At 42.3% G+C, this 25,068-nt stretch overlaps 1 protein-coding gene across 1 annotated transcript in view; it reads right to left on the bottom strand.

Annotated features, from left to right (window-relative positions):
* RHOJ (ras homolog family member J) overlaps positions 1-22,828 on the bottom strand; it is a 63,598-nt gene extending 40,770 nt beyond the window's left edge. The window contains exon 1 of the mRNA XM_074820937.1: positions 21,741-22,828. Within this exon, the coding sequence (XP_074677038.1) occupies positions 21,741-21,918 (178 nt within the window). The 5' untranslated portion in view covers positions 21,919-22,828. The remainder of the gene's footprint in view (positions 1-21,740) is intronic.
* Between the last annotated feature and the right edge of the window lie 2,240 nt (positions 22,829-25,068).

The following is a 25,068-nucleotide window of genomic DNA, read 5'->3' as shown; positions in this document are numbered from 1 at the left end:
ACTTTGATGGAATTGCTTGCAGTTTCCACAGTTTGTGGCAGGCAGTGATATTTTATAGTTCTGAAATTGATTGAGAGGAGGAGGAGAGAGAAAGAAAACACAAAAGCAGAGGGGGAGGATGTAGGCAATACAGCAGACAATGTGGACTGTTTCCTAGCATCATAAGGACTGCATTGAATATCTGAGAAACACCAGAAGTTGTACAAAAGCAGAATATGTGTTTCAACATATAATTATACGGTTACAATGTAGTGATATGGGTAATTATCACAGTTTAAAAAAACCCCTTTAAACCTCTCTGTCTTTTTTTAAATGTTTCTTTCTATTACAGCTATTTCATGGATCATAAAGTATTATCCACTACAGGATTTGGAAATTACTTGTTTTGTTTCGTTATGTTGTTTTCATTTTTTATTTTGCATCAACCTCTACAGGTTGTCGCTGTATATTTGTTGAGAACAATTCACTGGCAAATAATACAGCTGAAGACCAAAATAGCTCTACACCAAATCCTGATGCACGTACTGGCTGCAAATGCAACTGCAGTCCCAGGACAGGCAAATGCTGGCCTATGTGACTATGGTTGCCAGGATCTGACCCGGTGCACAGCAATTCTTTCAATGAGTGGCAATCTCTCATGTGATCCATGCGGACATTTTGTGAAGCAAAGTCCTAAATTTCAAGCCTTGTAACTTGCACATATGTTCCTGCCACCCACCAGGGACTAGTAAGATTCCAGTTTGAACAGGCACTCTTAATTTTGCTTGCCTTGTACTGGGAGATATATAAGTGTGCTTGTTTATGTGAGATTTGGGAGAACAAAGGCTAATTAAATCCCACCCTTCCAATAGGATATATATTTTTTCAACCCTGAAGAAAATTTTCTATGTCTGTGTGTTTTGGCTTTTAAACTCAATAACCTGCAGGCATCAACCACGTCAGCAAAGAAATGGAAAGCTCATTATTACACTATTAGAAGGTTTAAAACTTAAAACCAGAGGCTATAACAACAGTAAACGGGATATCAAAGACATGCCCTTCTCCTTGAGACTTTCACTGAATTCAGACTGGAGGGATGCTGTGAAGGTTGTTTTGCTGTGCCTGTGCACTCTCCAACCATCACAGAATGTTGAGGGTATAATGGCTTTTTTTGGATATTATTGTGGATTCTTATTTGACCAGATAAACAGAACAAAAACAGATAGTATGACTTCTGGAGGTAAAGACGTGCTGTTGGGCCAATGGAACGAGCATTGACTCCCTGCCCAGTATGGCTCTGAACAGTGTATTTGCAACAGCTGTGCCACGTGAATTTCACAGGGCAGTTTATTCAGTTTTACAGCTTGCCCACAGATTACAGTATACATTTTACTAAAACACTGTATTCTAAATTTTGGGCTGTCAGAGGTCATTTAGGCTATTCTGTATGTATGAACTCCTTAAAAAAAAGGTTCACTTCTGCCCTGAGCTTCCTATTCTCTGTTCCTCACTACTCCATCTGGACTGTTACTTTGCTGCTCTGTACAATTTTTTCCACACAATCTCTAGCCTTGATGTTTGCAATACTGGAAGATTTTTCCTACAGGCTTTATTTTCTAAACCTTCTATTATTTTTGTGACCTTGTGGGTTACTTCCCATTTCAAGAACATTCTCTGGAAGACTCTTTTGATACACAGTGAAATAATTCCAACCTGGTCTAACCGGACATGTGTTTCCACCCTGATGCCATTTAATAATTTAATTGGGGGTTTTCTAATCCTGCAGTGTCCTTCCCCATGCTCACGCAGGTGCTGTGTGCAGCCCCAGTTTGCAGCCATGTGAGCGTAGTGCTTTCTCAGAGGTGTGCAGGTTGCAGAGTCAGATGGGGAGTGCTGTTTCTGGACTAGTGAGGATGCTGCCACCAAAAGCAAAATGCCTCTGTCTGCCATCCAACGGTTTCTATATAAACAAGAGTTTTAAGGATTTATCTGTACATATATCCTCTGAAGGAAGTCTCCTGTATCCTGCACTGTTGGTTTCCTAAGAGGGAAAAAAATCTGCTTGGAGCAGATCCTTTGGGGGATTCGAAGTTCCCTCGAGGAATGGGGCCCTGAGCCAAAAGCGTCAGGTGCAGCTGATCCCAGTAAAGCTCAGGGCTTACGAGGGGCTGAGTTGGTTGAGGAGGCTGGAAGGATTTCTGGCTAAAAGCCGAGCCAAGGCAGGCTGGAGGTTTACAGCACTGTCCTATCTGCACTGATTTCTTTGATGTGTAATGGTTGCCTAGGTGTGCGAAGGGTGGCCGGGGGCTTCGGTGGTTAAACACAAACCACAGGTATAAAATCTGAATTGCAGAAGGGAAACATACTTTTCAGCTGTTGGGCCTAGATATACAGGAACCTCCAACATTTTACACGATTTTGGTGTGCTCCAGACAAGTATACTGATGCTACCCTTTAAAAGGCAAACCCTAGAAAGCATGGCTGGACGGTGTGGCTCACAACGCCCTGCCACATGGTCTTTGCTCATCACAAGTGAGAAACATGGTCGGTGCTTAGGATACTTCCAGAGTAAACATCAGCAACAGTCCATGCACCTTTGACTCTGAGACATGGCAGTGGTATTTAAAAATGTTTTGGTCCTAGTGAGAGAGGCTGTGAGTCAAGGCACTGTTTCCCAGGGTTTGTTTTTAACCCTGCAGATGTATTCTAGGAATTGGCATGTGGCCTCCTGAAGTTTCCAGTTTAGGTCTGATGGTGCCGGTGATGCTAACTGGTGTCTGAGCCTATGCAAAGGGTACAAAGCTGAATTGTTACAAATGAAACTTGCTGGTACCAAACAGCATAGGGATTTTGCATCATCTGTTAAATACCAGGAATCAATTTTCTTTTCAGTTTCACCTCACCACCAAAAGAAACTTACATATACCAACCTTCAGCCCACGGCAGTCTTGGGCAAATGCAGTATAATTTATGCAAAACCAAAGGAGAAGGATGATTATTTCCACTCCCTGTAGGCTGACAAACAAGAAGGTTTGTATTGCTTTAATGGGCCCTGATGAAACACAAGAGCAGCATCATTTCATCTGTGCCTGAGTGCTTCAGCACAGACACAACATTGAATTGATGGCAAAAGTGTGTGGCAGCAATTACTGCCATGAGAGTTTCTCTAGAAGGAAACACAAAAAATTCATTTAACTCCCTCATTCACCACTGTAAGTTAATTTGGACATGCTGTATTCCCAGCACATTTATAAATTTAAAAATAAGCACAGTCAGGGCTGTAGTTGAAGAGAGACTAGATGGTGCGACCGATCAAAATGTGCTCCAGAATATACTGAAGTATAGTTTACAAAAAGCTGCCTTTTAAATCTTATGCCTACAATCCATTTCTTTCTGGAACAAAATATGGTACTTGCAGCCTACAATATGAAGTGAGTCATAATATTGCCATTCTGCTCCCAGCACAATTGGAGCATACCTATGGTATGAAGTGGGAGAAATATTTGGCCAAGAAGAAAGCTCCAGAATTTTTTTATGTACTGTCAAGACATGCTTAATAAATGGAGAGTATTCTTTTCATATTGCGTAATTCAGACTTCCCTCATTCTGGGGTTGTTTCAGCAACGCACGCAAGCATGTGCTTATCTTGAATTAGTGTTTAAGCCCAGATGTCTGTTAACATACTTATGGGAAGGACTTTCCTAAGGGTTGGGCTTCCTGACATGCATGGAGGCAAACATATGCTTACACCTGCATGGGGGCTGGATGAAGTCTTGCAGGTAGATATGGAGGGTGAGTGTTAGTGGCAGGAAGCACATGAGCTTACAATGGTCTATGGTCCTTCATCCTCTATTTCTGCTGCTTCCCTCAGGACAGATTTCAGTGGTCTCCAACATCACTCGTGTGGGCACAGACTGTGAGAAACAGCCTGAAGAGGAGTAAACAAAAAGCCTGGCTGCCCAGCTGGAAAGTCTTTGGGGCATAGGATGAAATCCCCATCTCAGCCATGAACAGATGCCAAAACAAAGAGAGAAGCAATCACAATGTATATGGCCGGCTGGGAAGTGTTTTGGCAAAGGAAATGGGGCTTAAACCTTGAACTATTCCAGGTGAAAAATAAAAGCAGGAGCAACTTGTGTGCACATGGGATGGCAGGCAGGGCTGCTTGTGGGTAAAGCTTTGGTCCATGACACAGATGATTTGGCCTTGATTCCTGCCCTGCAGCTGTGTGACCCTCCCAATGACAGTGTTTCTCTCCAAATAAAATGTGAGTATTGACACAAACCTGTTTTTATATAAAACCCATGAGTTCTCATGTATCACTGTGCTTATACTAGAGACTGTTTATGGATTGAACTTAATGTTTACTTAATATACCCTACTCCTTGATATTAAATACTGTTACTATTAACTGCTGTGATGCCTGCTGCCCACAGGGCTTTAATGATCAAGATCATCTAAAATAACAGTGGTTCATTTTATTTTTAAGGATTCGATAGTGTGCAATGAATTGTTTAACATTAGGCAGTATGCGTTATTATGCTGTGCTCATATATGAAGTGTGTTTTTTGACCAAACAGCCCAGAAATCTCTCTTGCTCTTGGTAATGAGAGCTCACAGAATCAGAGAGCTGATGAACATTTGAACCCTCCAGAGTGTGAAATAATAATGGCCAGCTGGTGCCATTTCAGTGGGGAAAGCAGTGAGCAAATGGCAAAGATATGAGAATTAAATCTTGTTTATACCACACCACTGAGGACCACTAAGAAACTGGTTTGGATTGGTTTTAAGAGGATTTCAAAACAAAAGGGTTTCTCAAAATCTCTGCCCTTTCAGAACACCAACATTCCTCTGTACATGCAGGATCTTCGGACTTTGAGTTTTGGAGCAGATTCTGGAAAACAGATGGATCGACCACTGCTGAGACCCTCTGGAGAAATTAAGATGAGAAGACGGTCAGGAAATGTATGCCTATATATCTCTTCAAACTCCTTTCCTTCAGTTAAAATGCTAAGTTGACACGGCTATGTTCATGAGGCAGCTTGGGGTGTCTGGGCAGACTCCCTGATGTATAACAAAGAGATTGATGAAGTCAGACTCTTTGCAGGGTATAACTGGTCAATGACAGATTGGTACCCAGAAAGGCAGTGCTAAAGTAATCTGGGGGCTGGTTATGGAAAAAAATACACATCTTCTTATAATCACAGGAAAACACTGGGGACAAGTTAGTATGATCCTATACATAATTTCAGAATCATAAGGTTACTATTCACTTTGTAATTCTTTCACAAGATAAACCAATACTTTCAAGAATAGTCTCAGGGCCATATCCTTTTGAGCAGTCCTTCAGCCTGTGTTGCTATGTATGTCTATGTTCACTCGCTTCAGAAAATCTCTTTCCTTCCCCGAGGGTATGTGGGTGATGGCAAACTGCAGAGATTTTTCTAGCAAATTTGCTTTCCTTCATAAACGTTTTTCTCTGGAGTTTTTCCCACCCTTGTTCCTTCAGACATATTGATCTCCACAGGCTTACTTCTTCCTAGTTTAAGATCTGTTTTCTTTTAAGCCAGCTACATGTCTGGGAAATATACACTCTGGTGTTCCAAGAGGGCAGAGGGAGGTATTTCTAGAAATAGCAAGATGACAAACAAATAGAGAGAAATTCTAGTCTTGGCTACCTTACTATAAACTCAGCCCATAGATCTTTTTTCAGAACTGAGGTTTCCCATCTGTCAATGGGTGGATATAAACACCAGAGGAAGTTGAAGAGACATCTGGAGTGTATCCATTGCACTCCCAGTGTCACTGATCATCACCCAGTTACCATATATTTTTGCTGAGCTAAGAGAATTTGTGGTCTTCCCTCCAATGCGTGACTGCAAAAATTGTGATATGTCTAACATCCTCTTCTACAGCTACTAAGAGCCTCTGATACCAAGACTCCCACTTAGCACTTGTGTTTCCATAGCCAAAGGTTTAATGAGCATCTAAATGAGCCAACTAATGGGGTGGGTGCTGAGGGATGGGCTTGCTGCCATCCCGCAGAGTAGCCCCTGATGTCTGCAACAGGAAAGTTGGCCATGGAGGAACTGGAAACCTTCAGCAGCTCAGGAAGCTGAACGAGGGGTTTGAACCTCTTGGGAATCAAAATGAGGGGAGGGGATTTTCTAAGGAACTCAACATACTTATTTTCAAATTGAATTTGAATGGCGTCCCCAGCTCTACAAGGTGGCTTCAAAATCTCTGACTTGTTTTCTTAAGAGAGAGTGAAGATTTTCCATCCTCTCATATCTGGCCACAGCCTGAGGTGCCCAGATAAGAGAGAAGAGTCTTCCAGCCAGCTACATTTTTTCTACCCCAGGAACAACTCTATTGTACAGTGTGAATGCCAGGGTTCAGGATCCTTCTGGGCTTTGCACGCTTTTGAAATTGGTGTTTATCTTGCCTGATCTGCCCTGACTTTCTGGTTCCTGTTCTTTCCTATTGTTGCTGGTGAACTCTGGCCCCTAACAGGATTATGGTGGAGTTGACTTTTATAGGAGGTATATGGGAGATTTTCCAATACTGGAGTGCCAGGAAAAAAGCAGGAACAGCACTTTTTTGCTTTTCCACCCCATTCTACCCCTCTTGTCTCCTGCTCCCTTTGCTCTGGACTGTCCTTCATTGGCAGCTCTCCTCACGCTTGTGGTTGCTCTTTGCCCATATTTCATGTTGAGACATGGAGCAGCCAGGCCCCTGCCCCATGCTGAGATGGCCTATGTATTTGTCTGCGGATCAATGTCTTTTTCTTCTGTACATACTACTAAAAAAACATCGAGAGAAATAAAGTTCATTTACTAGCCCCTGTAATTAACAGTGGTTGCATCTGTGAAATGGTGAGTGGCATTAGGACTGTTGTCTTTGCTTACCAAAACACATCTGTGCAAATGATTTGGGGGAAAATTCCCTGAAGTGGAAACTATAAGCAATTCTCTAACTGCTTATATAAATTAATATAGCAAAGAAAGAAATTTGGGGAAAAAAAATCCCCACACATATGGCTTCTTTGTAATCTAGCAAGTCTTTCACAAAAATAAATCATGCAATTATTAATATATGAACATTTCCTTGCAACTCCTGCAAGTATATAAGGGGAAAATTGATATTTCCTTCTTAGAAAATAATCTGTTGTGTGTCATAACTATCTTCATTCTGATTTCCTAGGAGCTTAGCAGTTTTCACAGAAATGCATTAAGGAAATTATCTGCTTCTTTCACTTATTTTATTCATCTACTTGTTGGCCTTTCATTATATGCCATGCATTCCTTCACTTCAAGGGTTTCCTGACTTAGATTTGCTTGGCCCCAGCTCTGTGTCTTCCAAAACCAGATGAACCCAGCAGTTTGTGTGAGCATAGCTACCCTTCAAAAGGATGGCCTAAAAGTCTATTATTTCCTCCATTGTCAATATCAAAATGTATTCACCACGATTTCCTCATACTGAAAATCATCAGACTAAAAGCTATCTATTATGGCAATAGGCATAAATATTTACACCTAATAGAGACTATATCTAATTTAAGGTACCCACACTCACCACACTTACTGGGAAATGAAACCAGTCTCTTTCAGGATACGCTTCCAGCTCTTCTAAGAAAGAAAATCCATTAGGCACTGTAGGTAGTGCCTTCTCATTACCTCTGATGTCTTTGTTTTTATTCTTGCTTGACAGCTCACAGCAGGAGCACGTTAAAAAGGGTTGCCCATATAGGAAATCTGAAATTCAGTGGTCCTCAGACACCCCAAATGAACTTCCTCAGGTCAGATGTAATTCATACTAAGACAGGATTTTGAGCCCTCTGCTAAGAAGCTCCTGGGAAGGACAGACTGTTTTAGCTTCTGGCTGATGGATTGAATCCTTTCTATCAAATAGCAGTATCTTGGTTTGTTAATGTGACAGATAGTAGAAATGCAGCTATATGGGGGAGAATCCTGAAAGTGATCCAACAGTAAATGATCTCAGAAGCTGGAATATGGGTTGAATTTCAACTTCAAACTAATTGCACACAGACTAATTCCCCTAACCATGATGGTATCCTTCCTAACTAAATACAACATGAGCTCCCAATGAGGCCATTTACTGTATATTTCCTCCACAATCTACAAGCAGCATCACTAGAATGTGGCCACAGACATCTCCCTCCACATTCACTAGGCATCACGGCTAAGTCCTTGTCTCAGTGTCACTGACTTTGGGGACCACTCACTGGAGCAAGATCATGTTGAGCAGAGGGAAGACGTTCTTTGAAAACCTTAGAGAGCACTTAGCCTAACTTCCTTCTTCTGGAAATCAAACTCTGTGGTCTTATTAATTAGAAATATGGATTTATTAGACAGTAATATGATGACAAAAGTCATCAAAGGAGAAGAAGAGGAAAAAGCCCCCCTGCAGGTAGCCTGTAGCAGAGAGATTAAAGACACAATGAGTGACACTCAGTTCAAAGACTTTTCTCCTAAGTGCTTACCTGGTGCTGCCATTAGGTTTGCCAAGGCTTGCAAGGATTGCCAACCTCTCCTTGCAACCGTTGCAGCTCTTCTTATTGAGAGATCCTAAAACCACACCTGAGCTCATGTTATTTGAGGCATTTTCCTTTGAAATTTTTGTCTTTGTTGCACAAACCTTTCTTTTAGAGGAAGTGGGAGTAAGTCAGCCTTTGCATAATAATGATTACAGTACAATAACTGTAAAATGGATAATAACAAGTAGAACAGGCCAGAGGGATGATAATTCAGCTTTGCGACAACTTCTGAGGTTTTACAATTTGTTTTCATTTTACAATGGAATGAAAACAAAACCTTCAGATATTTTGTTTTCAATTTAGGTCTTTCTTGCTGCAGTCAGAAATAACCAGAGGGCCCTGGACCTCAAGAATTTGTCCTTCCAAGTATTTAAAAAATGCTTCAACTTTCATGAATCAGCATTTTCTCCTGGTGGGATAGTTCATCAAAAATGCTCTGGCCAGAACTTTTGCTAACCCCAAAAGTTCAAAATCATGAATCATATCCCCCAAAACATAGTTGTTACGAATCACTTGTTTTATGGTTTATGGATTGTTTTTGGACTACCTTCTCGTAAACATACTTTTCCCCTCCATCCTCTAAGGATGTACATTTGTTTCCCACCCTCCTCCAATTCTTCTTTTTTCTTGGGCTTTTTTGTTTCTCATGCAGCTCCTTGGCTCTTTTGACCTTCCCTAGCTTACACACAAGAAGCAACACTGGGATAATGTTTTTATGGTAGGATGTGGCAGGGGGGTGCCAGGAAAAGGTGCCTGCTGGATGGTCTCTGCAATGGATAGTGGTCACTGCAGAGTGGTCCCACTACCATCCTGCAAAGCCCTGTCTGGCTGCTCATTGGTTTTCACTCATCTTGGATGGCATTTTCCATCGGGCAGAGCTGACATCTGTCAGAAGGCAAGAACATCTGCTCTCATGCCCTGGCCGGCTGCATCCCCTGCCAGCTCGGCAGGGCTTGAGGAAATCAGAAGAGACACACGGTAATAATTATCACTCAGTGTTTGTGGGGCAGCTGCTATGTGTGCAATGTCTGTGGTTTGGTTTTGGACTCAGCTGGCTCAGAGATGGCTCTGCAGGACCCATATCTAGTTCTGACCAGCTCTGTGTCCCATGCTGTACCCAGGCATGTTTTGGAAAGACAAACTCTTTTTCTTTTTCTCTAACATTTCAGGTGGGAAGACCCTATTCTTTGAGAAAAAAAGCAATGTGGAAAATAAATACCAAGAAAAGGAAATGCAGCTATTAATTTTGGAAGATGGAAGGAACTGCAGAAAGAGGATCAAGAGCTGGAAGGACTCAATGTGATGGAAGGTACACGGTACTCTCTAGTCATTCTGTCTTTGTATGAATTCTCATGCACCTCACTGTGACATACTGTGAATGCACTCAGCCAGGGACAAGGTTCCCTTGTGTCCTCAGGAGTTTCCACCCTGTTGGACACAGTCTCAAAATACTGTTTCCCTTGCAAAATTGCTGCAAGACTTGTTTTTTGTTTTGTTTTGTTTTGTTTTTTTTTAATCTTTCACGTTCATGCATTTAAATAGAGGGCAGGGGAAGAGAAACCCAGTTGGGAGCACCATATGGAGACAACACAGTTGTTCCTGTTCCACCATTCCTTGGCATAGATTTTCTCTGTCAAACATTAATTCAGACTGGGGACCTTATTCTGCATTCACACTCCCCGTTGCTTCTTCCTTCCTTGGAAGCCTCAGGAGGGACTTATGGTATTGATACAAGCAGCTCTTTACAGGAAAAGAAATAAATTGGGCAATATGCTTCAAATAATGGAAGAATGAACTATTTCACCATTTTAGCAGTTCCCCAGGAGGGAGAGTAGAGGGAGAAAATGCACTTAACACTCTAAAATATTAAAATAACAAGAACCACAGCAACCTCACCCCTCTGGACTTGAACCAAACTGAATGGTTTAGGTAAATTCCCAGCAGATCTCCCAGCAGATCTCCAAGTGGCACACTCCATCAGAGAATATTACTATGCATGGCAAGGGAAATTCTCCATATTAATGATATCATGAACTGGCTCAGATAATTTGGAGTTCTTCTGTAAAGCTGGTTTCTGGCAGATTAGCTGAATATTTTTTGGAATATGAACTCCTCTTTTAATGTTGAGTTTGATGGTGTTTTCATGGACGGTATTTGTGGAAAATTACTCTCTTAAAGATGTATTTCACTACATTTTTTAATGAGAGATATTACTCCCTTGTATTCCTAAAACAGGCTTAAAATATTCCAGTGGTAATTACAAGGCAATGAGATGAAGGGAATTGTACTTGATTTTTGAGATTTACTGGTTACATATACAGAACAAAGCAAAGCAGCACTGTGAAAGCAAAAGGTCTTTCCAAGAGCTTAAATAAGAGCATACAAATGCCCTCCTAGATTTTGTTCATGCTTTTGCTGAAAATTTTAGTGGCAAGTTTTCAGAGAGTAAAAATGGGATTAAACTAGAAAGAAATTGCAAGCAATTCTATAGTATCTTTTGTGTTTTGATGAAAGTGTCTATATGTAGTTATAACTAACCAAAAATGAAGACTTGAGAGCTCTCTAGAGGTATTTTGTAATCTATATGTAGATAGACCATGAGCCCTCAGTGAAGTTTGTGTGCCCATACGGAGCCATTTGGGGAGTGGGACCATACAACCCAACCTGTCAATAGTAGCACTCTTGTCCAAGCTTGAATGGACAACGTGAATTCCTGGGTATTACTTTCACAAGCCATTGCTTAATATATAAAATAAAATAGAGAGTCTCAGGAGACATTTTCAGTATGAATCGTTCCAGAGCTGAGACTTCCTGGTGGAAATACTTCACCTTTTAAATGAAACATCAGGTCTCTGCATTTCTGTTGCTCATGGACAGGGTGTCAAGAAACTGGGCCCCCCAAATTAGAAAAAGACATTGACTCTACGCTTAGTTATTGGAGGAAAACACGCTGAGATAAGCTAACCAGTTCTGAAATGGAGCTGGTGAGATTGCTCAGAAACTGAGAGTGTCTGAGATGGGGAGGGTCTGGCCTTTGAGGACAGAGCTACTCACAGCAGCTGGATGGCTGCCCGCTCTGGAGCTGGAGCATGAGACAGTTTGTGAACTTAAAACACATTTTCCAACCTTATGGGATTTTCCTTATGGTCTGTTCTCAGCAAAGCAGCATTATTATTGTAAATAGATGCTCTTTTTGTCCCATCTCCCAGGGGATAAAAATTAATGTTATGTTTGAACATGTATGTTTTCCCACTCATTGCTGAAGCTGTTTTTTTCCTTAAAGTCTGCAGAAAGCCGAGCATTAGCAGATACTGTTAATATCATTACTTCAAAGTTATAGCTGGATGTCTGTGCCAGAGAGTCTTTAATAAGAGATGTGGCCTCCGTCCCCTCAGAATTGCAGGGGTTGGAAAGTAGTTTTAGTGAGTCATCTCAGGCATCCTCCTGCACTGTGGCAGGACCTTTCTGTCCAGCCCCTCTGCACAGTCCTCTTTAACTCTTTCAGATGCCTAAGTGGTGGCTCCTGTGCTCATCACTGGGACTGCTATTTCCATGATACACTTGCATACCATCCTGAACCAGGAGTGAGGATCCTGGTAGAGCGCTGTGCTGCTCTTCCCCTCCTGCTCCCAAGCCATCACCTTCCTGACTGTGCCTCCTGTGCCACTGTGCTTGGGAATATTTTTACAGCTGTCCACCTCCCCCCTTTGGGAGTTTTTTTTTCTTTTTTTCCCAGTGCTGCTCCTGTCAGTGAATGGTTTTTCCAGTCTTCCCTTCCCCTGAGGCTCATTGGCACGTTTCATATTTATGGATTCATTACTGTGCCAGTTCCTGAGGCAGAAAGGCAGCCCTTGGGGCAACCCCACTGCTGGATTTGCTGGTGCACTGGACCCACGGGAAGTCTGGGGAATAGTGCTAGCTGAAATACCAAGCTGTTGTGATCTTTCATGCCTTCCCTTTCCCTGGGATCCCAAATACACCACTTTGGCTATGGGGACTAGCTGGGGACACCACTTCCCAGCAAATGTCACAGGGTGCAGATGGCACTGTGTCCCCCAGGACCCTTCCTAGCCATCTTGCCTACCCTCATATGATGACTTTCCATGCCCACAGTAATATCTGCTTAGGAAGGGGATTTTGCTCTTGGTCATAAATCTATGAATATGTATGCTACAAAACAAACACTAAGGAAATACTCACACATCATGCATAATGAGATCTGCATCCATTTCAGCCAAAGGTGGTAGCAACCACAATGTTGGCTTGTATCATTGGGTCCTCCCTCATGTTATGCTGTGTCCTCACTGCTGAGACATGATGGATGGTTCTTGGGATTGCAGTGAGGTGTCATGATTCATTCTCAGATATGGGAGAGCTTTCCTGTCCACCTGGGTACATGGGAAAGCCATTGGCTGAGGCATGGTGCCTGAGCATTTTAGCACATGTAAAAGTTGCACGTAAGGTCTAGTCCCTGCATTCAGCCAAAACTGCTGATAGCATGGCTTGTCTTGGGTGAGAGATTTCTGAATTTGAAAGTGAATAATGCTTGGCAAAAAATAGGGTAAATTCACATATATTTTTTTTCCTTTTCAATTATTAGACATTATTTTAAACCCCATTTTCCCTGATCTTATTTGGGCAAAAAAGAGAGATAAATACCAGTTCATAAATTCAGTCTAGAATTCATTCATTCAGTGCCTCTTGGGATAAAATTTGGGGTGACAATTCATAAAGCTTTCATTCTTCAATAACTTACTCCCTGACTTAGCTGGAAGACCCATAGATCGGGATACAAGAACAATATATCTGACAGGAGATCTGTGAGTGATCATTCTTAAAAGCAGACTAGAAATATAACTTGGATGTTTTTCATTGCAAAGATAAATAATAATTTGACAGGAGATGTCATTACTGTTTAATGACTTTGTCTGAACAGAACAATTGAAGGAAATATGTTTGCTCTTCCTCATCCCTTACCATTTCCATGATGTCATTAGGTCTGGCCATGACAACTGGAAATTTAGAACATAGGAAAGGGACTGACTGCAGGGCAAAATACACACAGCAATGCATGGTGACAGCCATGTGTATCACTAGTGCAGACATCAAGTTTTATTAAGAGAACAGAAAATGAGAAGGAAGTTTTAATGGAGGCATTCTGCATTGACTTAATCAGTGACTAAGCCATCGTAACAGTGACTTAGTGAAAACACTACCATGTCCAGCAGAAATGAAGAAGTTTGTACATGTCTAGGAATTTTGGTTGCTTAGACTTCGTTAGGTTTTTAGTTTTGTTTCCTAGATGTGGAACACCTGCTCTTGAAAAGCATCTGCCTGGCTGTCAACGTGTACTTGATCTGGCATCACCTGTAAGTGGTTTTGCCCCTGGGGTGGGTGGCTGGCCACATGTACTGAGTCAATTATTGATTTTAAGATAGTGAATGTGATTTTTAGTTCAAGCTGTAGAGATTGTCCTGCAAGAGCCAGAGGCCAGTTTCACTTTTGGTTTCCTCAGCTGATGTCACCTCCTGCAATATTACGCTGATTAAAAGGGGAGGGAAAGACCAAGACTGACTGTCTTGGAGTAGTGGAGAAGAAAAGGGTAATTTTCTCATCAATTGCACTGTTAACCCTTTTTGTGCTCCAGACAAATCCCTCCACGTCTCTTTGCAGCAGTCCAGTGCTGCATAAGCAAAATTTCAAAACCTGTTTGCCCATCTTTATATCAGAAGAATCATTCCAAAACATTCCTTTCTACAGCACTGAGTACAAGAGTGCTGGACTGGGCCAAACTCACAGCCCAGGGAGTCAAGTCTTCTCTGATGTAGCAGTGAGCAGATTTAAGGTAATTTGACATTCATCAGACCACATTTAGGTCTTATCCTGGCCTCTAAGAGAAGGTGGTGTCAGCTCACATTTTATTATCTCTTTTTCATTAGCTTATGATAGTACTTAATCTCCCTGATATCTGGTCCAACCTCCCTTTCTGCAAACTTTGTTAAAATTTTGTTCTCAGTAATTTCTGTCCAGTGAGAAGTTCCTTGGGTTAATCGCATACCATGCAAAGAAATATTTCTTTTTAAGCCATTTGACTTTCCCATCTCTCCAACTCATTCCCTCAGGACTGTGGTTGACCTTAAAAAAACTCCATCATTCTGCATCTGAACCACGAATACAAATTAAAATGGTCTAACTCCTTGCTTAGTATTCTTCGTGTTTCTTATTGCCCTTCAAACACCACATAGCTAATACAAAATAGTAGACAGAGGGCCTTAGGTGGAATTTAGGGTGGATAAATCTGGATAAAGTAACATGGCTGCTTCATCTACTCCTCTAATTCTTGGCACTATCCTTCCTGATGTGCACTGTAGTTTGCTTATTCTCTACATCTAGTTTTTAGACTGTAAATGTTATTCATGGTGCAGTGTTGTCCCCTGCTGTGCTTGACGCACAAGGACATCCATTGACTGCTGATAGTGGATGAAAAAAATCAGTTCTCTGCATTGGGCTACAGCAGCTTTTGGGCTGTCAGTTGAGTCCTGGGTGATCAGCAAGATGCTGGTGGGCATGGGAGGGACTGGTGCAGAGCTCTTTCGTGCCTCTTTGTAACATAAAGCTTTTGTCAGTGTAAAATCAAACCAGGAATGACAACAGTACAAAGAGAAGCTGTATAACAGAGCCAGAGGCAAAGGTAGGAAGCAGCTCAGGTACTGCAGACTCCTCCCTGGCCACAGCTGCATTTCAGTAGTGCCAGGGGACAATGGGGACTTTGTCACCACAGCGCTCAGAGCACTGCTGCAGAAACAATCTGTGCTGAGTAAATAGGATCACAAAGCAGCACACACCTCTCTCTCCATGGGCTTCAAGTGGCTTGTGCACTCGCAGGACAATACAGGGATGTGTGTGAGGAAGAGAGATATGAACGATAGTTATCTCAAGTCTTCACATACTGTAAAACACCTTCAGAAGGAAAAGGTCTTAAGACTCTTGGGGGTGTATATGGTGCCTGTTTCATCTGAGTGTGGAATAACCATGGTGATTCAGGCAGAAAGCACCTTTTTGGTATAAAGACTGTCTAGGCTTCCTGGAAGTGAAAAAGCCTGAGGATCACTAGATCTCCTCTGGCTTATGTGACACAGGACACAGAATTAAACCTTCTGTGAGGAGACTAAGAATTAGTGGTTCTGTAAAATTTATCCCCAAAAAAGCCAGCCATGAAAACCTTTGAATTGCACTGGTGATTTTCTGTTGTGTCGTACCTTGAATGTTTTATTGAGATCCCTGGTTTATTCTGGATGATTGGCAGAGAAGTCCTTTTATCTCCTAAGAGTCAAAATGAATATATCTATTCTGTGACTGCTACTCTAAAGACCCAGATCTTAAAAGAGTCAATGCTTCCTTGTCTCAAGGATAAAGTTCAAATCTGCACAATCAAAATTGGATGAACATTAAAAGGAAAAGAACCCACTGCAAACATCCATGCAAATAAACATCACAGCTCTCTTTCAGTGCTATTTATAGCTCTTTCAGTTTAATGACCCCAAACACTGCATGAAGGGTTTCTCTAATGTGCTACCAAGGCTGTTTATAGGAGACAACTGTCTCAAGAATGTGGTAGTGTGAAGACTCCCACGGCAGCACCCATGCACAAATTGCAAATCTCTTTGGGTAGTCTCTTCCTCTCTAATAAAGTTTCAACAGGGGAAAAAAGTGATGGTATGGGGTTTAAGTCATAGCTTACGCACCATGGCAAGCAGAGATGCCAGTGTGCATTAGCAATCAATTAAAAATAGCTAGCACATCAGAAGTGTGGACAGATGTGCTCTTGTTCTGTAGTTGGAGAGATTTGGGATGTTACGGCTCCCATCTGGTTTCTGCCATGTCTTGGCTGGTGGTTCCTCCCTTATGGGGAGAAGCTGCAAAGCAAAGCTCCTCTGTTCATGGTCTGTTGACAGTGGTCTCAGTCTCCCTTAGGCTCTCCTGCCTGCCCCAGGACTGAGAATGGCCAACCATGGGCAGCCCCATGATCAGTGACAACCCACTTCCAACCACTCTCTTTTGTGGGAGGACACAAGGAACAAGAATTTGAGTCAGTGCTGTGACATACGGGCAGGATAGAATAGATTTACAGATTTGTACAGGTACAAGCTGACTGTTCTGGGCAAGAGAAGTAGTATTGCTCCTATGCTAATAAAAATGCCAGAGCAGAAGACTCTGCCTTCCTGCGTGGCTTGCCTGGCCAGCAAGGTTGGGATCTGCAAGACTGGTGAACGCTTCAGACCACTTCAGTGTAAAGTCAGACAGATTAGATTGAATCATCACTAAAGAACAAAAAACTGTGTCTCCTAACAGTAATTAATGGCTGTCTTCTATATTGCTTTTAATTTACAGAGTTTCAGTCATGGCTGAACTATTCTGTATGCTATTCATTAGCTGATCACATGCCACTGCTAATTTTTTTCAAATGGATTCACTATTTATAAATGTTCACCAGTTTGTGCCGACACATGAGGGGAGGGACTGACATATTTACGCCATCTACTTTATGTCTTTAGTGCAGATGCTTTGCAGTTCTTCTTTGGCGGGATTGACCTCTCTTGTTTACCAAAGATGCAACTTTGTCTCCTGAAGTTATTTGTATGATATTCATCTATGTACTATGCCTGAACTAGGCAGTTTAAGAGTCATCACCCCCTTCTCCTCAGACTTCAACCATCTAATGAGTCCATTCACCATGTCTGCACAGTGGGCCAAGTTAGCTGCATGGCATTGGCACTGCTCCTCAATCACTGTTTTTTTACATTTAAAAAAGGAAGTTTTAGAGTAGAATAGAATAGAATAGAATAGAATAGAATAGAATAGAATAGAATAGAATAGAATAGAATAGAATAGAATAGAATAGAATAGAATAGTTCCAGTTGAAACGGATCTATGGTGATCATCTAGTCCAACTGCCTGACCGCTTCAGGGCTGACAAAAAGTTAAAGCATATTATTAAGGTCATTGTCCAAATACCTCTTAAACACTGACAGGCTTGGGGCATTGACCACCTCTCTAGGAAGCCTGGATATAAATTTTGCTGTGAATAAATTTAATGTTTAAATTTCTGGATTTTTAGGGTTAACAAATATCAAACAGGATGCTCAGTGGCTGCCTAAGTAACAAATAACACACAGCTCCCTTCTGTATTTCATAGATCAAGCCAGTTAATTTTGGTACTATTAAACCAGCTCTGCTAGTAGTTGAATTGAATTTTTTTGTCGGTACAACCTCAGCCCTAAGTAAACATTTATAACCTCATGTAGCTACACACAATACAAGTCATCCAGGCTGAGAGACCTTTGCTCACGGAAAATCAGCATTTGATGTTCCAAAGACGGAATGGAACTAGCATGTTAAAGCATATACTCACTATCCAAACAGTCCCTATTGTTACAGTTATTGCCAGTAATATCCTGTTTGTCACTGGGATAGCACTTTGGTTCGCCTGCCCTAGAAACAGCCATTTACCTTGTGGCTAAACCCTTTCAGTGTGGGACTTGGAAATTCACCAAAGGTAAGGAAACCTACTCAGGGCTCTGGCCTCCAGCAAAACCTCTTCAAAATGCCTTGAGAAATAACTAGACTCATAAACCTCCACACATCCAACAAAATAAACCATTTTTGTATCCAAGTAACAAATTTGCCTTCCCCATCTGTCTGGCATTGCCTCTGACCCTACTCTACATCCATCACATCCCAACCCTGGCAACAGGCCCTGAACAAATTCATTTTTGTGGACTGTGGGTGAAATCTGTGGCACAATATTACTAGTGTAGAGCTAATAACTGGTCTGGACTTTCATACAGTGCAGCTGCATACAGGTTGAAACACCAACAGCCTTTCGTTCCAGGCATCACTCTATCTAAGTTGTAAATGCTGTGTGAGTTATCTTCAGGAAGCCTGTTCCTTCCCTGAGTGATATCCATCTACTGCCTTTGATTTTCTTAGAGGCAGGATGGGCCCAAATTTTACAAAGTGGTTTCAAGCCCTTTCATGTGAAAGACACTGAAAACGTACTATACAGATCTAATACTGTTGGAGCTCAGACCTTCAAAACGCTGGTTGTTTCCTCTCGACCACCCTTGTCCATATGTTCACCTGCTTCACCTGTGCCATGAAAGCCTGCCCAGGGAAGGAAATAAAAAGACACAACACAGCAGGGCAAGTAAATGTAGCTGGTGCTTGGGGCCATGAATGGTTAATGCCTTTGCCATGGCAATGGTGCGTCTGGAGCTTTTCCCAATGCTGGGCTGGATAGCATCACTGTCTCTCCCAAGTTGCTGGAGTCACGGCAGTGAGAAACTGCTCTGAGATCACCACTGGAATCCTCAAGTTTTAATGCTTTCCCCCCTCCCTACTTTTTCTATTAGAAAGAAGAAAATTGGTAAATGCCCTGGGACTCACAACCAGGTTGTGACCCGGTGAGGAAAGAGGAAGCACTTGCTAACACAACACCACTGCTGGTAATAATGCCTGGGTGAAAAACCTTCGATGGAAAGTGCAGTTTTGCAAAAAACTGCAGCACTTAATTGCTTTTGAGCATTTCCAGCACAGAAGAACTGAATCAAATAGTTTCAGCTTGTTTGGGAAAGTTGAAACAGTTGGTTTTGGCAGGGGCAAGGGCAGGGACAGACAAACCAGTTCCCTGGGGTAAATTCAGATGTGATTTTCCACAGCCTCAAGCACCCTGCAGGATCTGCCCATGTGTGAAGGTTCCCTGTGTGCTGTGGTGCCTGTGGTATCACCATGCCCATGGTACCACTGTGCCACCTCTCATCTTGACCATGGGCTGCCATGCAGATAGATGTGGAAGGGGCTCATGCAACAGAATATTCTGAAGGCTGTAAGCTCAGGGGTAAGGTTGCCTCAAGTAAGATCTTTTCTCTCTCAATACTCACAGTATTTTAAATAGGTTATGTTATACTTTATGCCATGTAATATTTTTATGTTTTATCAGTGGGATTTTTTCCAGCACTCTGCCCTAGAAGTCATTTCCACTGCTCAGTTCTGTGTGCAGTTTTGTAGAGAAATGGGTTTAATAAATGATGGGATTTCTCAAAAAACTGAAATTCCACTTTTGATCAATGCTAGTTTTGACCACTGCCACTGGACAGGGTTTGTCTCAGAATAGCATGTCAATATACAGAGATATTTTTTCCCCTTATCTTTCTCATTGAAAACATTCTTAATTTATATTTATGCGCTATAATAGCTAAGAAGGCAAATAAGAATATCTGGAAATATTTTAGAGGTCTCAATCTTCAAACCCTGAAAATGTAGCTTGATTTAAATGTGCATGCATACTGCTTTTACCTGGCACCCTGAGGAAATAAGGATTACGCAGTGACACTTCATCTTCTCATCCTTCTCTCAGCCCTTCTCTCCCTCAGGAACTTTTGAGCCCACCGGCAATTCCTACCACTTCTGACAGAGACAAAACGAAATCAAAGCAAGTCCCTGCGAGTCACCTGCAGCTGGGTAGGGAAGAGAAATTCAGCATGGTGCCCTCACCAAGTGCCAGCCTGCCTGGCTGGCATCAGTGCCTGTGTGTGTGCACACATGTGTGCCCTCATGCTCACGCCAAACCCACCCAGCCCTCAGAACAATGCATACATGGTCTGGTACTGTCTATCGTATGGGTTTTGCGATACGCAGAGCTATTTGCAGGGCATAGGAAGGAGTGAAGGGCAGTGGGTGCTGGGACTGGTGTATTGCTGGGGAGTGAGGCTGTAAGGGACAAGCAGATCTCAGCTTGTCATGGGAAAGTGGGTGCTGTTGCAATATAAGGCATAAATTCACGCAGCCAGTCTTCCTTAGGGTTTTGGCTCATGGAACTACATATTTACAGCATGCAATATTCTTTCTTATATCCTGTCTGGGTAAAGGTTTTTTTCTAAAATGGTCGTTTAACCTATCTGGTGGGAAGGGTAGAGGAAAGAGAGCATTGCGTGCATTAGAAGTGACGCTGCCCACTCTTGTGGAGGAAAAGGTCTTCACATTTCCATGGATCAGATTCTGCAATTACACAGCTTGCTTGTTTGGCCAGTTCATCTGCTAAACCTGACACGAAGCCAGAATGAAAACAGAGATTTTCCCATTACAGAATACCAAATCTATGATAAGCCACGCCACGAAAATTCAGTTTTTAAGGAGGTGGGGAGAAAATGAGGGAAACTCCAACTGCTGCTGCTGCAAGATAAGCAATGAGTTTTGCAGTGCTTATAAATCTGTTTTTCAGGGATCTCATAAACAACAACAACCATTAGCCAAAGGAGCAGTGAGAGAAGAAAAACATGAGAATTTGGGATAGGAAAATTTAAGCAGAAGTTTGAGCAACAGTTTTAGCCTGTCACACCATCTGCGTGGTAACTTTAGACACAGCTGGGTAAAATAAGTAATTGCTATAGAAAGAGGCCTGTGAATATTGTACTTAATCTCTGGGTCTGTTTTGCACAGCGATGCAGTGAACATCATTGATGGTCTTGATTATATTTATATTTTTTCTTATACTACAAATTCCCTCACTATAAAGTACTCAAACCAATCACCACTTCTGCTTTTCCTACCATCAAGTTATAGTATTAAAATGTATTTATATATTGTCTCTGAAACAAATGTCTCTGAAAGGAGACTTATATTCTGACAACACTGAAAGAGACTGCTGGTTTTCTCAAAGATTACTCCTTAAATAGGACATAAATATTGTAATTTATGCATCATTTGCCATGAGGCATGAGATCACCGATAGCATGTATTTTTATGTATATATATGTATAGTCTTCATCATAACTGCAGCTTGCAAAGTTCAGAACTTCAAAATTTCAAAATCAAATCAAGAATACAAATGTTGTAGGCTGATTTATATTTGTTGTCCCAAAAATCCAGTGGATTTGATTGCATCCCTAATGCTGCTTATTTGCCAAAGCCAAAATAAAAATTGGAAGAAAACAAATAAGTTCTCTGAATAAATCCTGCATTGCCCCAATTGTATGAGCTGCCATCTAAACTGCCTGGCTACCATCCAGGCCTGAATCACATTTTCGGACAAGAAGTAACCCATGCATCCCCTTTGAACCGTCCTCTCCTCTCCTTGATCTTCCTTTACCTCCCACCTGGCCCTCCTGCAGCTCTCAATTAAATTTCTTTTAAAGCACTTTCTTACCTGCATAGTGGTCAAACACAGTGGGGACATACTCCTCTGGAAAGGCATCATTGGCATAACTCATCAGCAAACAGGTTTTCCCAACTGCACCATCCCCAACCACCACGCATTTTAACATCTTCTTCGTGTTATTGCTGCTCCCGTCAGTGCAGTTGTCATCTTCTTCCTTGCAGTTCATTCTTGCTGCTTCTGCCACTGCTCTTGCTGCTCCCAGGACTTCCAAGTGCACATGAAGAAAAAATGAAGTGCGATTGTATTGACTTTTCCTGAGTTTGGAGGGGGGGGGGGGGGGGGGGCAGCAAATCTCAAACTCAGGAAATCATGCTAATGTTTCCAGGCTGTCACAGCCGCTTCTAACAATTACCAGATCAGTCAAGAGAATCATCGAGTTGAATAAATTAAATATACAGAGAGGAATATCATAAAAAAGCGATCTGTCCTTTCTCGTTCGTCTGAGTCAGGAAATCCTCATCCTGCCCCAGAGTTCTCAGTATTTATTGCGACTTAAAAAATATCAGCAGCCTGCGGCTTTGATTCGTGTCTCTCTTCTTCCAGCTCGGCCACAGGAATCAGGGATTCCTGTTAAATCCACTCCATTTTCCATTTCATTTCTAACATGGAGGAGAGCCTGGAGGTTTTTAATGGAGTTTTTCCTTTCTTTCTCCAGCTTGCTGTGTGTCAGGAAATCATGGGTTTCCTGCTGAATTCCATATTAGGATCAGTGGGCTTGTGAAGGGCTGCAAACAATGGGAGCTCTGTGTGTATTTGTACTTTGGAGGAACTCTGCCAGGACATGGAGAAAGAAAAACACTAGAGGTCTCTCTGCAGAATGAAGTTTTTAGGCTTCCTGCTCCATCCCGTGCTTGAGCTGCTCTCCGGGCTGCCAACACCGACACCGGCAAGGAGGATTTCAGAGAGTCTGTGAGAGACGCGGGTGTTGGATCTACATGGCCAGGCGGAGTACAGGGAGGCTGTGAGCTGTGCCTGTGTCTCAGGGTTTTCTGTTGTTCCCAGGCGCGATCTCCTCTGATCTCGGGATAGGTATTTTCTTCCATTTCGGAGGGGAAGGGGGAAGGTGGAAAGGCAGGAGCTGTAGTGGGTAGGTAGAGTTTCATGTCAATTATCTGTGTCTATAGCTCTTCAAACAACTTTATTAGAAAGAAAGAATAAATAATTGATTTTTCAATTCAGACACTCAAAAGTTTCTCTTGAATTTCCCCTCATCCCCCCAAGAAAAGAAAATTAGGGATTTTTCCCCTCCTAGTGTGAATATGTAAACACAGACACAGAGAAAAAAGTGGAATTAAGAGTTAGGGGAATTAAAAAATTTTAAAAAAATAAAACCACTGCATAGCAGTCTGGAGAAAACCATCTTTGAACTGAACGATTCCTGCCCCCTCATCTGTTTTGTTCTGGTGTTTCATATGCCTCCTAAGTTTTCTGTTCATTTAAATATATAACAGTCTATATGCACATGAGGGGCTAAACTCCCTGCTCCTTCCACAGGAAAGATTTTGCAATTTCCAGCAGAAATGAGCCAGATGTTAACATAAACCCCAGTACAGCAGCCCAGCACATCCTGCTGGCCGCATTTCCCTTCCACGAGACTCGAAGGCTTTGAAAGGGGAAAACAACCCCACGCTAGGACTCCACAGGGAAGCACATCAGTGCTAAACACTTCCCCTGCCTTGCTCACGCCTGGTTAGAAAGAAATGCCCAAAAGCACACACAGGCTTGGAGCGATGCACACCTGGAAGCATAAAGACCAACAAAACTCCATCTCCAAACTGCATGAGTAAAGACAAACACAACCTCAAAAATGAACCTCCTTAGTCCCGGATTGCATGTCCTTCAATTTTTTTATTGGAGGGGTGCAGCAGGCCCACCTGCCTTCTCCCCTGGACAGGCTAAGCCCCATGTCTGTCAGAACTCTTCAGTGATCTAACTGTATGCTGAACCAGTTCTCAACACCTTCCCCAAGAGGTGGTAGGTGGAGAAAACATGTCAACAAGGTTGAACAAGGTTTGTCTGTTTACCTGGAGACCCCCAGAGAGCTCTGTTTGCCATCTCTAATCAGGAGTCTTGGCCATTCAGTAATTTGTGTACTATGCCCCATGTTCTTTATCTTCTTCATGTCCTCCTCCCTGTTGACAACAGTGATCTCGGTAGGCAGTGTTAGGCCCAGCATCACACCTGCTGTCACAGGGCATCACTAAAGGGTTTCCCATGGTTAGGAGTTCAGGTGGCATCATCTTAGCTTTAAAACTACAGCCCAAGGCTGAGGTTCATCCAAGAAAACTTGTGAGCTCTGGACACCTAAACTACCATTCTCCAAACATTTACTTTGCTGATCATTTCCACCATCAGCAGCACAGTTGAGTCTTCCTGAGGGACATCAAGTGTTACAGGGATTTATACTTTAAGCTTCTTTCTAGTTGCAGTTGAGGTCAAACTCCAAGCCTGTGCCTCTGTATCTATTATGTAGCTGGTACCTACCAGCACACTGACACCCTCTATGCCTTTGCTTACCAATCTAGTGACCTTGTTGGGTAGGTTTGCCAAATATATGAGTAAGCGCATGCAGTTGCAAGGTAACTGCAGAGTGTGAGGAAGCAAAAAATTCCAATAATTCATGGTTCAGTTCCCCATTACCTCTAACACGAAAGCAACAGCTATCTTGCTTCCCATTTTACACAGGTATAATCTATCTGCAAGCTTTTCCAACATCAAACATACTGCACTTAAGGCAAGCTTTAATGCTACTTAGGCCAGATTTAAGCCTACAACAAAATTGCCATGGTTCATTCCTCCATGCTCAGCAGGGCTGTGACACTTTGACCATAATGCTGGGCAGGCTCAGCAGCATTGTGACCACCTCCATTTTTTTGCAAGAGATTAAACAATGAAATTCCATTGCCGTTTCTCTGAAGTCTTTAAGATACTTTATTCTCCTTTCCACCTTTCTTTAAAGGGTCTTTCAAAATTGCTTACAAGGGATGGCTTCTGTGATGCTCAAAATATGAAGGGCCTGAACTGGAGGGTCTTTGCAAATCCTGCTAAATCTAAGCTGTGAGGTATGGGAAGCTTTGTGGGAAACCAGTTTTCATTAAGATGCATCAATAAAGGAACTTACATCCCTTAGCATGCATAATGGAAGTACAGCCACGCTGCTAGAGCCGACCTAATGGCTTGCTAGGAAGAGGGCAACAGGATGAGTTTATCTTGAAGGTGAGGAAGGCTGACATCTTGCCTGTACAACTCAAATTCAGTGCTACATTTTTGCTTTACCTATAGTGGATGATACATACAGCTTTAGAGGAGTTATGAT

The sequence above is a fragment of the Strix aluco genome, chromosome 4, assembly GCF_031877795.1.
Source record: "Strix aluco isolate bStrAlu1 chromosome 4, bStrAlu1.hap1, whole genome shotgun sequence".
Classification (NCBI taxonomy): Eukaryota; Metazoa; Chordata; class Aves; order Strigiformes; family Strigidae; genus Strix; species Strix aluco.
Note: the sequence above shows the minus strand (reverse complement) of the source record. Positions and strands in the feature narration are given on the sequence as shown.